This window comes from Macrobrachium rosenbergii, chromosome 41 (assembly GCF_040412425.1).
Source record: "Macrobrachium rosenbergii isolate ZJJX-2024 chromosome 41, ASM4041242v1, whole genome shotgun sequence".
NCBI lineage: Eukaryota > Metazoa > Arthropoda > Malacostraca > Decapoda > Palaemonidae > Macrobrachium > Macrobrachium rosenbergii.
Genome location: NC_089781.1, coordinates 90,683,907 through 90,697,971, shown reverse-complemented (window position 1 = coordinate 90,697,971; position 14,065 = coordinate 90,683,907). Strand labels below are relative to the sequence as shown.

General features: G+C 34.8%; 1 protein-coding gene across 6 annotated transcripts in view; it reads right to left on the bottom strand.

Moving 5' to 3' along the window:
- Positions 1 to 4,999: 4,999 nt before the first annotated feature.
- The window catches only part of LOC136826992 (prostaglandin E2 receptor EP2 subtype-like), a 534,455-nt gene continuing 525,389 nt past the window's right edge, over positions 5,000 to 14,065 (bottom strand). For 3 of the 6 annotated variants that reach the window (XM_067084643.1, XM_067084646.1, XM_067084644.1), the window contains exon 10: positions 5,346 to 6,096. In XM_067084643.1, coding sequence (XP_066940744.1) covers positions 5,849 to 6,096 — 248 coding nt within the window. In that variant the 3' untranslated portion in view covers positions 5,346 to 5,848. Of the gene's footprint in view, positions 6,097 to 14,065 lie in introns of all 6 variants that reach the window. The other 3 variants (XM_067084640.1, XM_067084641.1, XM_067084642.1) reach the window with 2 other exon arrangements.

Below are 14,065 nucleotides of genomic sequence, written 5' to 3'. Positions count from 1 at the left end.
AATAGCCAGGGTAGAACAGTTATTTTCTTAGAATGATCATTAGTATCTCATAACATGCAGGAAACTCCTAGTATAGTACTTGCACTACCAGATCTAACAGTTTGGAAGGCTGAAGCCTTAATATACTTGTGGGCCTCATAAAAGCTCATGACTGAAAGATCTTACTTATAAACATACAGATAAACCTAATTAAGTACAATTGTTATACTTTTGATGTAAGGCCTAACTATTAGGGACCCTACACTGAAAATGGTTCTGGCTGGTATTCACATTGTCACAATAAACGTTATAAAGTATTATAAAGGTTTTCAACTGAAGTAACCAATATTAAAGGCTGGTTACCAGATGGCTGTCCTCTGCCCGACTTGCAGAAAGAACACTACCAAAGGACATGTAACAGCACCTCTTGGTATTTGGGGTGAATGAGTAACTCAATCTATGCCCTGAGAACACTCCCTAGATACCTTCAGAGGATTATGCGGATACAATTGCTCCATGCTCCAGACTCTTCATTATTAACATTACATCTAGTTTTCCTTTTTGGGTTACACATGTTATGAGTTTTATCCCCTCTCTTCTACCTGGAGATTATTTTTTACAATTCTCAGGTGATCCAAGTCTCCACCTATATCATTTCTCCAAGATTTTTGGAACTTCTGGATGATCTTTATCCTACTACAGATACTCCTTTAACTGACATCCCCACTGGTTGATAAATAACCAAAACATCTGTCATATTTTACAGCCTCTGAACACCAAGTCTATCAACAACCTCAGTTGTAATATAACTAACCAATATGCATGCCAACCATGTACATAATTATTTTGTTGTTACTCTTCAGAATCTCTTCCACTGGTTTTACAGCCTGCATTGTAGACAAATACTGTATACCCCTTGCACACACCACACACAACTGTGGATTACAAACCATAATTCAAGATGTAAATCTACAAGGATTGTGAGAAATAATCCAAGTAATGTTGTGACCACAGGTGTAACAGGAATTAAAAGTACCTCTTACCAACCATATGATGATCTCCAGTTTGATTAATAAGACAGAAAAGGCAAGGTGGTGCCGATTGTTTTTAAGAAGCTATTAAGCATAAAGAAAATAATAAATTAAAAATCTGCAGAGGCCCATACAAGATTTGAAGTAAATAATAAATTTATGTTTGCACTTGCATGGACCCACAAAAAATTAACATAAAAGTTCCATAAATACATACCTCACTAGGTGTACCCAACTCCCAACTCCTCCAATTGGTACATACTTCTTGTACAAAGAGTTCAGGGATGAAAGTCACTGCTATTCAAAATCAGGAGGTCCTACCCAATGCTAACCATCACTAAGCCAAGTTTAAGCAGTTATTCTGAATTTGGGTTGCACACTCTTAACTAACATACAGGCCTCAGTAGAAGTAAGATTTCTGTACCTAAAAACATTAAAAATTTAAAAAGTTTTAAACCTCAGTAAATAAATTTTTAATGCTTTAACACAATACATCATGCCTTCATTAATTACCAGAGCTGTAAAAAATGTCTAAATTACCAAAGTTATAAAAAATTAAGTGTATAATAAGCTTAACATGAAAAGTGAACTTCCCTTTTGAGGTAGATATTGCTAAAAAAAAAACAAAAGCATATATTTTGGGGATCTACATTACTTAAATTCACTCTGCCACTGAAAACAGAATAGGAATACTTCAGAAATCTTACATTTTTTTTTTTTTGACAATGAGAACATGTTTGTCTTCAAAACCATTTATCATTAGTAAATAGCCTTACTGTGTGTGGACAGTTTCAGTCACACCAGTTTAAAAGATCTTGCAGAGAGACAAGACCTGCTCATACCTAGCTCATGCCCCACGTGCCCAGACTGTCTTCCTCTTTATTATCTTCCATCTCAAAAAGTTGGGAAGGTGGGAGTAAAAACATTCTTATTTAATCACAATTTAGGAGTGGGGACATGCAGAAGAACCACTAAGGAGGAAAATAAACCAGCTGTAAGAGACTGATTCCCTTGCAGCACTGATCAGTTGAACAAGAATGAACTAACCATAATCATGGGATCTTCCTTTAGTGATGGATTTGTATTGAAAGACATAGTCCCAAAGAAGTACAACTCACCACACATATGGGCACTCTAATATAACACATACCTCTAAGTGTGCCACAACCATAAAGAATGAAATCATGAAGAGGATGACGGTAACTGTCCTGGATCCCTCCTGATCAGCAAACATATAACCTGCTGTGACAATCAGTCCTTAATAAATATCAAGTTTTAAAATAAAGTCACGTAAGTAGAATCTGGAAAATGCATTTTAATCAATTTAACAACACCAAGTATCTGCTCTGAGGATGCACAGAGATCATCCAGGTTATACTTAAAGGCCAAGGAAGGGAGCAAGCCAAAAGTTTGTGTCCCTGACCTCGAGTTGCAAGATGTCCTCTTTTGAAATCAAATAAGACTGGGAAATAATGTGCGGAAGTTAAAACTGAATAGAATTCTTTGAAACAGAGAGATTCTTGTGATTTGTGTGAAGAAACAGGCAAGTAGCAGGACAGATGGAGTCTGCTCCTTAAAGGCTATTTTAAGCAGAAGAGGGTGGCCAAGAACAAGCCACATTTACTAGAACACTGCTTTTTGGCTACCAACTCTGGAGTGAAGGAAAGTCCAGCAACTGAAAAGAGACTTAACCCAATAGGGCATGAAACTTGCAGAAGCATTCTGAGGAGGTAAGTGCAACCAAGAACACTTGAGGATCACATTCAACAGTGAAACTAGCCAGTGGCTCATACGGCAATTTATTGAGGCTATGCAACATGAAGGTCAAGTCCCAGCTTGTAGGTTTAGCAGTAACCTGTTGGATTAACAGCAAAATGTTGTAAAAGGTCAGAAATGTTCTTATTTTACACAAGTCTAAGCCATACTAAAGGAAGGCTGAAGAGAACAAAAAATAGCCCTTTATAGGAGAGAGAAAGCTTCTTAATATTCCTTGAATAAATGAATTGGTCAGTTGAAACAGCAGCAGAGGCTGCTAGCAGACATGAATCCTATTCATCACACTAAGCAATAAACTGCACCGACTCCCATAGATAAAGGACTGTGGTAGTAGTTGTTGCAGTACCTCCAAAAAGCCATTCTCTTTGAAACTACACAAGCAAAGAATATGTAGTTATGAATGACATCAACAGAAATGGGTAACCATGGTAACTATTAATGTATATTGGCAAAAATGGTAAAATTTTTACTGAGTAAACAAACCACATCTGAAAAGGAATAAGAAGACGACAAAGCTCCCTTTTTAAGCCAAAGCAAATATATGAGCAATCCAAGCAAAATTTACCTAATGACTAGAAGGAATCACATGAATAATTAGTTTTATACTTAAAACTGACAAAGGTAAGAACTCAAGTCCTCACAGGGGGAGTAGTGCTGTCAGTGTACCTCACATGGTGCAGTGTGGGCATTACTTGAGGTTCTTTGCAGCATCCCTTCAGCCCCTAGCTGCGACCACTTTCATTCCTTTTACTATAACTCCATTCATATTCTCTTCCTTCCATCCTTCTTTCCACCTTCTCCTAACAATTGTCTCACAATGCAACTGCGAGGTTTTCCTATCATTATGACTTTCAAACCTTTTCACTGCCATCGCTGAATGACCTCATAGGTCCCCTTTGGCCTCAATCTTACACTCCAACTCCAAGAACTCAAAGTAACCAACTGAAAGGAAAGAAGACTAATTTTGCAGTAAATTTACTCAGCAAGAAGCATTGTACATCAAAATGAAGAAAATGAATAAACAACAGTAAGTGAATGACAAATAATAACACATCACAAAAACAGGAACAATAATCCTGGGAAGCAGAGCAGCACACCCAACACAGAAGTAGTCACTCAGAAATGACGCTTTTCATGCCTTCAAGTTTAAAGGGGGTCATAAACTGGACAGGTATGGTGAATCTTTTCTCCTTGTAAAATTTTTCATTTGGTGTCACTGGAATATTTACAAGAAGTAAGGCTATTTTATGATTACTAATAGGTTTGTAGGAACAAAAATATCATTATTTTCTCCCCCATCCACACTGGACATTTTTGTAAACAGTGTAAGCTGACTTTGCTGAAAATTCTTTGAGTACAGAAAAAGCTTAAAACACATTACAGCTACGATAGAGGGCTACTTTTCACGGGGCTACCTCTGATTTGTGTGGGTGGGGGGGGTTATCTAAGTAATGATGCTTTTACAAAACTGCAATACGATGATCATCCCAGCAAAGTAACAATCATTATGCTCAGTTTGAACGACTTCCTAAGTCATGAACTACAGTACAGTAAATATATATGTAATAACTGAATTCTTTTCAAACATGTAGCAGAATGGATTTAAATAATGTAAACTTTCTTCCCTATAGTTTACAGTACAGCACAGTACGTATATGCAAAAGAAACATTTTGTTTCAAAATGGAAAAGTATTTGTGGAACAGAAGCATCTACACAACAAAGTCAGAAAAAATAAAATGTTTAGTATTTTTAGTAATGGATTCATGCTTGAATTTCTGCACAACAGAATTTCTCTATGTCATTACATATTGCATTATGAATGCCTGCAAGTTTAATGTCTTATCCACACTGAGTACAGTTAATGACGGACATAAAGCACATAATTCTCCACCAAATACTCAACAGATATCACTGTACACAAAAATGCCACTGAACAGAGTAGTCACAGACAAAAATGTATTGAATACCCATCAGAGAGTGTGTGTGTGTGTGTGTGTGTGTGTGTGTGTGTGTGTGTGTGTGTGTGTGTGTGTGTGTGTGTGTGTGTGTGTGTGTGTGTGTGTGTGTGTGTGTGCACAACTTTGCAGGAATTGTCAGCTCTACTGTATTTCAATGCTAAAAGAAATGCAGGTAACCTGAAACATGTTCCTACTGCAAAATGGCAAATACAATAAATTGCTGTACTTTTATAGAAGGTATATCCCTAAAACTGTAAAAATAACCACCTTTTTTCATTAAGCATTTCAAAAGCTATCTTGCATTGTTCTCTTAATTTAGAAATGTATAAAAATCTGTAAAATATTTGTTTCAGCACCTGCTTCACTGTCTTCCTCATATTTCTTGAATTTATGACTTGATCACCTTCATCAACAGGAAGACACATATCCTTGACATTCCTTATTGTCAACATTGTTAAATTTTGTCACATTAAGCAACACCATCATACAATTTCCATTAGGCACGTATTATGAATGCCTAAGAGCATAACGGACACACATTCTGAATGCGCACACAGTGTCAAAGCCCACTTCAATTCATATGCACTTTCTAGGTTTCAATTTTTTTCTTATTAAACATGCAATACTCAACTTTCCACAATGAATAAGCCACTGTGTGTACCATTCAAAAAATTCTCTACAATCTAAACTGTTTTCGGTGATAAGTACTATAGCAGGTTCTTCTAGGAAACACTACTTGGTGCCACGAATGTGGAAACCACTTTCTTTCTAATGCCAATGAGTTACTTTCTCTCCAAAAAAGATTGCATTTTACATCCTGACCATAGCAAAAGGACCAACGCTTAGTAGTTTTCACTGAGTGAGCATCATCATCACTATCACTACATACACTGTTTTCAGGTAAAGGGATCAAAGATTTACTCTTCACATATCTGCCTATAAGCAGAGTAGGCGAGTGCTCGTCATTTTGCAGAATGGAAGTTGTCATGGTACTCTCATTTTCTAAAATTGTAAATTCAGTCTCTGCTTCTGTATAATCAGCTATATGGTTCAAACGAATGACCTCATTCTGGACTTCCACATTTCCCCCATACAGTTTCTTCTCATTTGCTAAAACCATTTGGACTGGAGGGTTCTGAGTCTTCTTTAAGGATTGGGGACGATTCAGAGTTTGGAATTTGTGGTAAGTAATTCTGATGGAGTGACTGCAGAGAGTTGGATTGCTCTGACTGTGTGGGGTCAGTGGATGAGGATGACAAAAGGAGATGGAGGGGTACATACTCCTTTTCACTGCTTGGGCAATTGATGGATACCGTGTGCTTACTGCCATTACCGTTTTCGGATTCCTTACCTGTTGGAATAAAAATAGTAGGAATCATACACTTTGGATACAGATAACAGTTTCAAGTAACATAACAATTTCTTGTAACTGGGTGAAAATTAAAAGATAGCATCTTATTACTATGTGAATAAATAGTTTTATGTGCTATAACACAATGTGTGTTCATTCTTAAGAGACTAGTTGAAAGGTCACTTTGGTATTACAGTAGCTTTATCTCTGATTTTACTTCTGTCTATCTTCTTATCTATTTTTCATGCAACTTATAAAATTATACATAAAGATTAACAATATATAGAAAATTTATCTTATTAGCCTACTTGCTCATCTAGACAGTCATTCCTCGTTACTGTATGTATAAGGATTAGGGTGTCAGAAATTGTTGATAATCAGAATTGAACATAATGAATAAAAATATATGAGAGAAATACAGTTAGGTGTCTCTTGAATCCTTAACTTGTCTTAGTTCTCAGCAATTATAACAAATAACATTGTGTCAGTAGGCCAACCATATGTGTACTGTACATAGTACAGTAAACCCCTGTATTCGAGTTCTCACGATTCATGGACTCACGTATTTGCGGATTTCTCTATGGAACGTATCTACCCATTATTCGCGGAAAATTCGCCCATTCACAGTATTTTTCACTGAGAAATAGTCACTAATTACTGTATTTTCATATAATTTTCATGACTAAATGCACTTTTTGTGATCAAACTATTAAAATACTCAGGTATAAGCATTTTTAGAGGGTTTTACTTGTGTTTAAACTATCAAAGTACAGTAGGCAGTTCTAAGTGTTTTTGGAGGGGTTTTAAGTATTTGCGGATTTTAGCTATTCGTGGGGGGATGCAGTACGCATCCCCGTGAATACGGGGGTTTACTGTACATACTTATATGAATATTTGTTCCTATCACTTTTTATGTAAAAATTATTTGTATAGAAAATATGTTTAAATCTGAAAAAATGCTACTGATTATCATAATTATGGCTGCAATATTTGTTATATAATGTTAAATAGGCAACCCATTTTCCTTATGCTTCTGGTTAGTTAAAATATTAGGCCATAATGAGTAGGGTTAGGAAAACATTCATGGATACTTTAACCATCTTTACATCCCATTTACTATTTTTTTTTTTTGTAAATGGTTGAAAGTAATTTTATCCTTCCTGCACTAATACTAAGCAGCATTCTCATTGCTCTTCATAACCACAGAAAGAAACTGAACATTTACAGCAATCAGAGATCAATATTTCTTAGCCTAGTCTTGACACTATAACATCTTTTCTAGTCTTAATTCTTGTAGTTTTTACCCTCATTTTTAATGATTATCGAATTATGAAAACGTCTCCACCATTCAGCGAGTTGCGCTCATACTAAAAATAAAGCAAGTGCAGTACAATTCATGGAATGGGTTGGTATTCAGGAGAGATCAAGTTAGTGAAATGATAGGTATGGAAACAGAAGGATGCCAAACAGTAGGAAGGCCTGGTAGATAATGGAGAAAGACCATACACAAGAACCTAAACCATATGGGAATTCAGGCAAACAGTGCATACGATGTGAGAAAATAGAGAGATCTAGTCAGAAATTTTAGTCTGTCAAGGGAAAATGATGTAAAAGGTGGATGATGCTGAAGAGTCTATTACACCTTCATACCAATAATACATAAAAAATTGTGGTCCACTAAGACCATAACTTTTCCTGTAATAATCAAAAGCTGGGAAGGATTACAGAAACTGTGGAATCAAAGGTTTCCTCAAGCTTAACCTTAAGCATGAAGATCATCAGTCTTCAACCTCAAGTGCCACTTCAGCTAGGACTGAGACATTATTTTTTTAAATTTTTACTAGCCTAGACCAAGGCTAGAATTTTGAAGTATACCCATTGCTTATATAAGCTAGTTTTATAAGTTAGTTGTGCATAGTCCAACTGCACACTACCATTTGTTTGGCTATGTATAGCCTAAGTAATTGTCATGAAAGTAAGGTAACCTTTATGTCAAAAAGAAGAAAGATTGACATTACATATATTTGTCATAAAAATGCATTTTTATGACATATATTATGTCATAAAAATGCATCAAACCTCTGAAAGGCCAACAAAATCAGATTCTCTTTGGTTAGCAATATCTGACATACAGTACTGTATAAATCTAGAGTACAGTGACTGAACAATGCCCTGTATAATATCTGAATCCAAAGGGTGCAGTGAGCAATGAAGACAACCCTGAGGTTCAAGTAAGCATACTCAACCCCTTCACAGTAATGACTATGTACAGTGCCTAATATCAAAAACACCTGGAAGCTAAGGATCAAAGCAGTGTCCATTACAGTTTTTAAACCATCTTGTGTCGGAAGCAAATAGTTCATGAGCTGCATTGTAAAAATATTTTTGTTTTTGGTGATGCATTTGAGTAAACAAGATGGGTTGCATGATCCTTATAGGCCTTAAATCCATAAAGACTTCCCTCTTTACAGATATTCATTTATCTGCAGAAATGAAAAATGTACCTACCAACAGCACTTTTGCTGTTGATAGTTATATTTTCCAGTCTTTCAATGGTACCATTACAAACTAATGCAATGATTTTCCTAGCTGTAGGAGTTACTTATGAACTTCCTTTTTCACTTCTAATGACATCAACTGTTGACTTACAGTACTTATAATCACAGTTAACAAAGAGAACTCTCAACACTACTTGTACCTTACTTAGGGATCACGGTGATGTTGAACAATAGCTACCACATGCCGGTAACTACAAATGTGGCTGCAACAATTCTACATAATAGGGCACTACAACACGCACATATTGTTAACATTCTCTGTATTTACCCTATTCACTATGAGTGACAGGGGCGACCTACTGAAACCCTCCTGTACAATTATATACATACCAACCATCCAAGGGACCATTAAATCTTCTCCAGTTGTGATGATAGGGACTTACAGGTAAGATGACACAAGAAGATTGAAATCAGCTCTGCAGCATGATATAACCCAGCATTAAATATGGTTGCATACAGAGCTGAGTAAAGATTACCTTGTACAGTCTACCCTATTTTCTCAAGAGGGTTAGGTTCCCAGCCCCACGTCCCAACCAGTATCTAATTTTCACAAATTGTAGTAGCAAGTTTCTATGGTATCATAAGGTAATCAATAAATTCAATCTATACCTAAAAAAAAAAATGTCAATACACTTACTGTATGTTACCAAAAACTAAATTATCAAAGTATCTCCTAACAATACAAAAATAACAAAAAAAGAAAATGAATATTCATCAGCCAAAATCACCATACGCATTTAATGATAATGAGAGAGAATACAGTAATCATACCAGAAAGGTGTTGTATAATCTACTACCCTTAACATGTTTGTTATAGAAGCACTAAATTAAAAAAATACACTAGGCTAAGATTATAATCAAGAAAAAGAAAGTTAGCAATAATTCTAGTAATTATTAGTAATTATAGACCACTGTCAAAATCACAATAAACATTCAACATTAATGAAAGGAGTTAAATGATTGATCATCCCTTTACATGCTCTGTACAGAAACTGCAAAATCAAATTACAAAACAAAGTAAAAGAATGTGAATGTACAAATTACAAAACATTAAAAGAATGTGAATATACAGTACAAATTACAAAACAGTAAAAGAATGTGAATATACATAATCAAACTGACAGGTGAAATGTTAAACAAATAACTAAAAAGTAAATATTAAAGTTGCCCAAAATAACAAAAATACAATCAGTCAAGCCTCCAAATAAATACTAAATGCTGGATACATACCAAGTTACTAGATGCTGATAGAGCGATTTGATTGCTGTTAGTATGGTCAACATGAAAACTCGAATTCTCATTTAAGCTTCTCATGAAAGCGTATTGCTTTAAATATATAAATCACTCATTCTCAAGTTTTTGTATGATCATCCCTCCTCCGAACTGAAATGGAGCTCTCTCTCTCTCTCTCAGTGGAATGGTACTATGATTTTAATATTTATCTCTCTCTCTCTCTCTCTCAGTGGAATGGTACTATGATTTTAATATTAAAAATAAGCCATAAAAAGTCTGAATTTGGGAAACAGAAAAATGTGATAGAGAATAATTAAATATTTTAGGGAATGCACTGCTGCTAATTGGTATTAATAATTTCTTTTTCATAACTGAGGATTAGCTTGAAAGAGTAGTTTATTATATTACAGTACTGATGAAGGATTAAAGGTAGGCAACAATAATTTTAGTTGAACAGATGGTACTGGGAACCAACCATTTCACACTAATCAGTGTAAGTAGATGTTGTTCTTATTTTCCTCAGTGGTTTTGGTAAATACAGTTCAGTACATGATTTATTATTCTCATATACATTCAAGCTTGTAATGGTTTTTGGGGTTTCTAAAAAGAAAACATTGGTTGTGGTTGCATATTCAGCCACACTTTCTGTCATCTTGTTTTACTTTATAGCTTACTGTCTTCCAATTCCCAAATGCAGTAGTGCAGAGTATGCTATAATATAAAAGTATATTTAAGAACATTTTATCGTTCTCATATGAAGATCACTTGACTAATTTTTCAATTTCTGACAATAATTCATGAAGACGTGGATTCACAAACAAGAAATATGACGATAACTGAATTCTCATCTTAAATCTGCTCAAGACTCTCCTGTTGGCAGAAGCAGCAGTTTTGGATACACAATTAATGCATTGCAGTTAGTGACAGATAAGATGCATTTTTTTTTTTTTTTTGGGGGGGGTCATTGATGTAATCTTGGAAATCATGAATTCATGGCATTCATGGGTACTATAGAGTAAATTATATGAGGCAGGTATAAGCATTTGCAAATGAATGTTAGAACCTTTGCTTTAACAGTTGCATATTAGGGAAAATCTGACGCACAGACATTAATGATGATGATGACGTTGGTGAAGTCCATTCATTTAAAGGACTGTTTTACTGAATATACTCAAAGGACTGTTTTACTGAATATACAAGTCATTATTTCCAATCAACCTAATATTCCAGTTCTGTTTTTTTTGGAACACATGAAAACTGAAGAATTCGCCACATAATAAACTATAATAAATCAGTTTAATACACCCTAAGATGGTATGCAGGTTTCCACAGTTATAAGAGAATGTAGACTGGGTATACCAATAACCAGTTTTTCTTTTGCACTTAAGAATATACAACACAATGTCGACTAGGCATACTAATAACCAGTTTTTATTTTGCACTTGAGAATATATAACATAATGTGGCCTGGGTATATTAATAACCAGTTTTTCTTTTGCACTTTAAAATATAAAATACTCATTTCTAATCTTGCTGTCCTTCCTAAATACAAATAAATTCACAAAGGAAAAATCTTTACATTACAAACAAATGAAAACACAATTGCATTTGGTATCAGGAAACAGTAAAAAAACTAAAGTTAAAAAGTTACAACAGAGTATAAAAGTTATCAACTATACTACATGTAATACTAATTCTTTCCATGTAAACTTTACAACCAGACATAAGTTAACAACCATAAAACGTTGATATCAAATTAAATGTTCATGCTTGGATAAGGTAAGCATGCACATTCTAAATACAGTGTATTGCAATTTTTTATTTTTTCAAATAAAATCTTGACAATGGTCCTTACAACAGAAAAATATTCAGGGCTTTTCTTTGCCTAAATGGTACATTAGTGGAACATATAACCCTGAAGTCCTCTGTACAAAGAAAAGAGCTCAGCAAAATTATTCTGATATCAGCCAAAACTCTGAACTTCATTTTCAAAAAATGTTCCAACAATGTTAACCAATCACCATACTGTATAGCAAATCCACATTATACTCGTATATGCTCAAATGTGCAGTACACAGTCTAATTCAAAATGCAAATACCAGCATAACCTGTGTCTATTTACTTCAATTGTTTCCAGACAAGGAGTTACAATAGCCAAAAAGCTCTACTAATAAAACCGTTTCTTGCATGTCATGCTTGAAGCCTTACTGACAGAAACATCAACCATCATGCATGTACGTGTGTGTTTAGTGTCCCTTCAAAGTAACACCCTGTGAATGTGAGGGGTATGCCTTAGCCTATAACTATGAAAAGAAATAAGAATTTGACAAGTTACAGTCTATATTTTGCAGACAAGCAGCTCTTTTACAAAAGCCTGATTTGGAATTGCTTGCATATAGGAAAATAGTGCTGTACTAGTGAAAATCCAAAGTTTACAGTACAGTAATAAGAGTTATAGCTATCCTTTATTGTTTGCAGGCTTGGGGATGCATACTTTTCAGTTATAATTACTGTACAGGGCCAACAAGTCAAAAAGTCTGAACTCACAGAACTATTAGTATGGTAGGTCTTTTGGTATTGCAAAAACACCAATTAACCTATAATACTGTTTAATCCAATAAACTAGAAAATTAAAATAAAACAGGAATCAGTCTTCTATAAAATATTAAAATAATCCTCAGAACATTCAATTCTAAGAACAAAACCTTCCCTGCCAACCTTACTGGAGTTATGAATTTTACCTAGGTGGTCTAAATAAACAATGTAACTAATATTATCTCCATAACTAGCTAGCACTATGACTAAGAAAGTGGCTAAATCTGTGCAGTGCAAAGATTACCACTGAAAAAACTAGCTCTGCATTACAGTCCATATGAACGCTGACAATTAATGGATTAACTTGTGTTCAACAAGTCCGTAACTTCAGTTAATATAGTTTTCAGTTTTATCTATCTACTCAAGTATCCTAAGTCATTCTTCTGTAAAATTTTACTGACACTTCAAATCCACTGTCTTTGGAAGAAATCTACCATACCTCATACAAGAGGCAGTAGCCAAAATGTGAAGGTAAAACCGATGACCAAACTTACAGAGTATATGACCTAGCTTAACACTGCAGCAAAGCTAAGTTTTCACATAAATTAAGAAATAAAAGAAATGCAATGCTTATGTAGCATACTGAAGCCGAGTAGCATGATCCGACTGGCAATTAAAATCTTTATGTACAGGTCCCAATACTATGATTAATTATAAAGTTTGATTTAAAAATTAGGTTTCAGGTGCTATATTTTATGGATCTTACCAAAAACTTGCTCCTTATTAGTCTGTCAGCAGAAAGGAAATTTACATGATGAGACATGTGAGTATATACTGCAGAATCAGGAGCAAGAGAATCAAACAGGTTTTTCTATTCGTGTGTCTTGGCCATAAACACATCTCAAATGTTTATGGAGCTTACTGACATCCTTTTAAAAAGGAACACATAAGAGGAGCATTTACAGAATTAAATTACCTCTATCAGATGATTAAAAAGGGTTTAAACATGGTTCTCTACAACTTACCAGCACCAAATTACAATATGGACAAAAATGCAATAAAATTTTCCTGTTAATAATCTGGTCAAATGACAAGTTCAGGATATTTCATCAATAAAAGTCACAAAACTAACATAGAGGGAAGAGTACTAATCTATATTCTGAGACAGTATTTTTTTAATAATCTTTTAGTCCCAATAGACAGCTGGCCAGACATGAATAATGCACTGCTCACCAGGAGTCCCTCTTATTTCTAGCTAGATAAGATAATATCCCTTCCTGCTTGTTACATGTTAAAAGGCTACATAGCTCTTTTACTTGAAACATGCTGAAAGAGTGATATCCAGACATGAGCACTCTCCGAATGGTCACCCTAGAAAATCTGTTGTGGGTTATTCTTGAATAACCTATGAGCATAATGCTTCAGTATCTAAAGGTTATCTATAATACAGTTGACTAAAGCCTTCAACCAGCAGACAGAAGACCCAGCATCTCATTCTTGTTCAGGCTGCACATAAGCTACAAGATCCCTCCTGGTCACAACTATATGATACATTTTAGATATTTCCTGATAAAGACAGGCTATTTCTTGAGCTAGGTGAAAATGCAGCAATATTCTGCAAAACCAGTTCTCTGTAGGTAAAA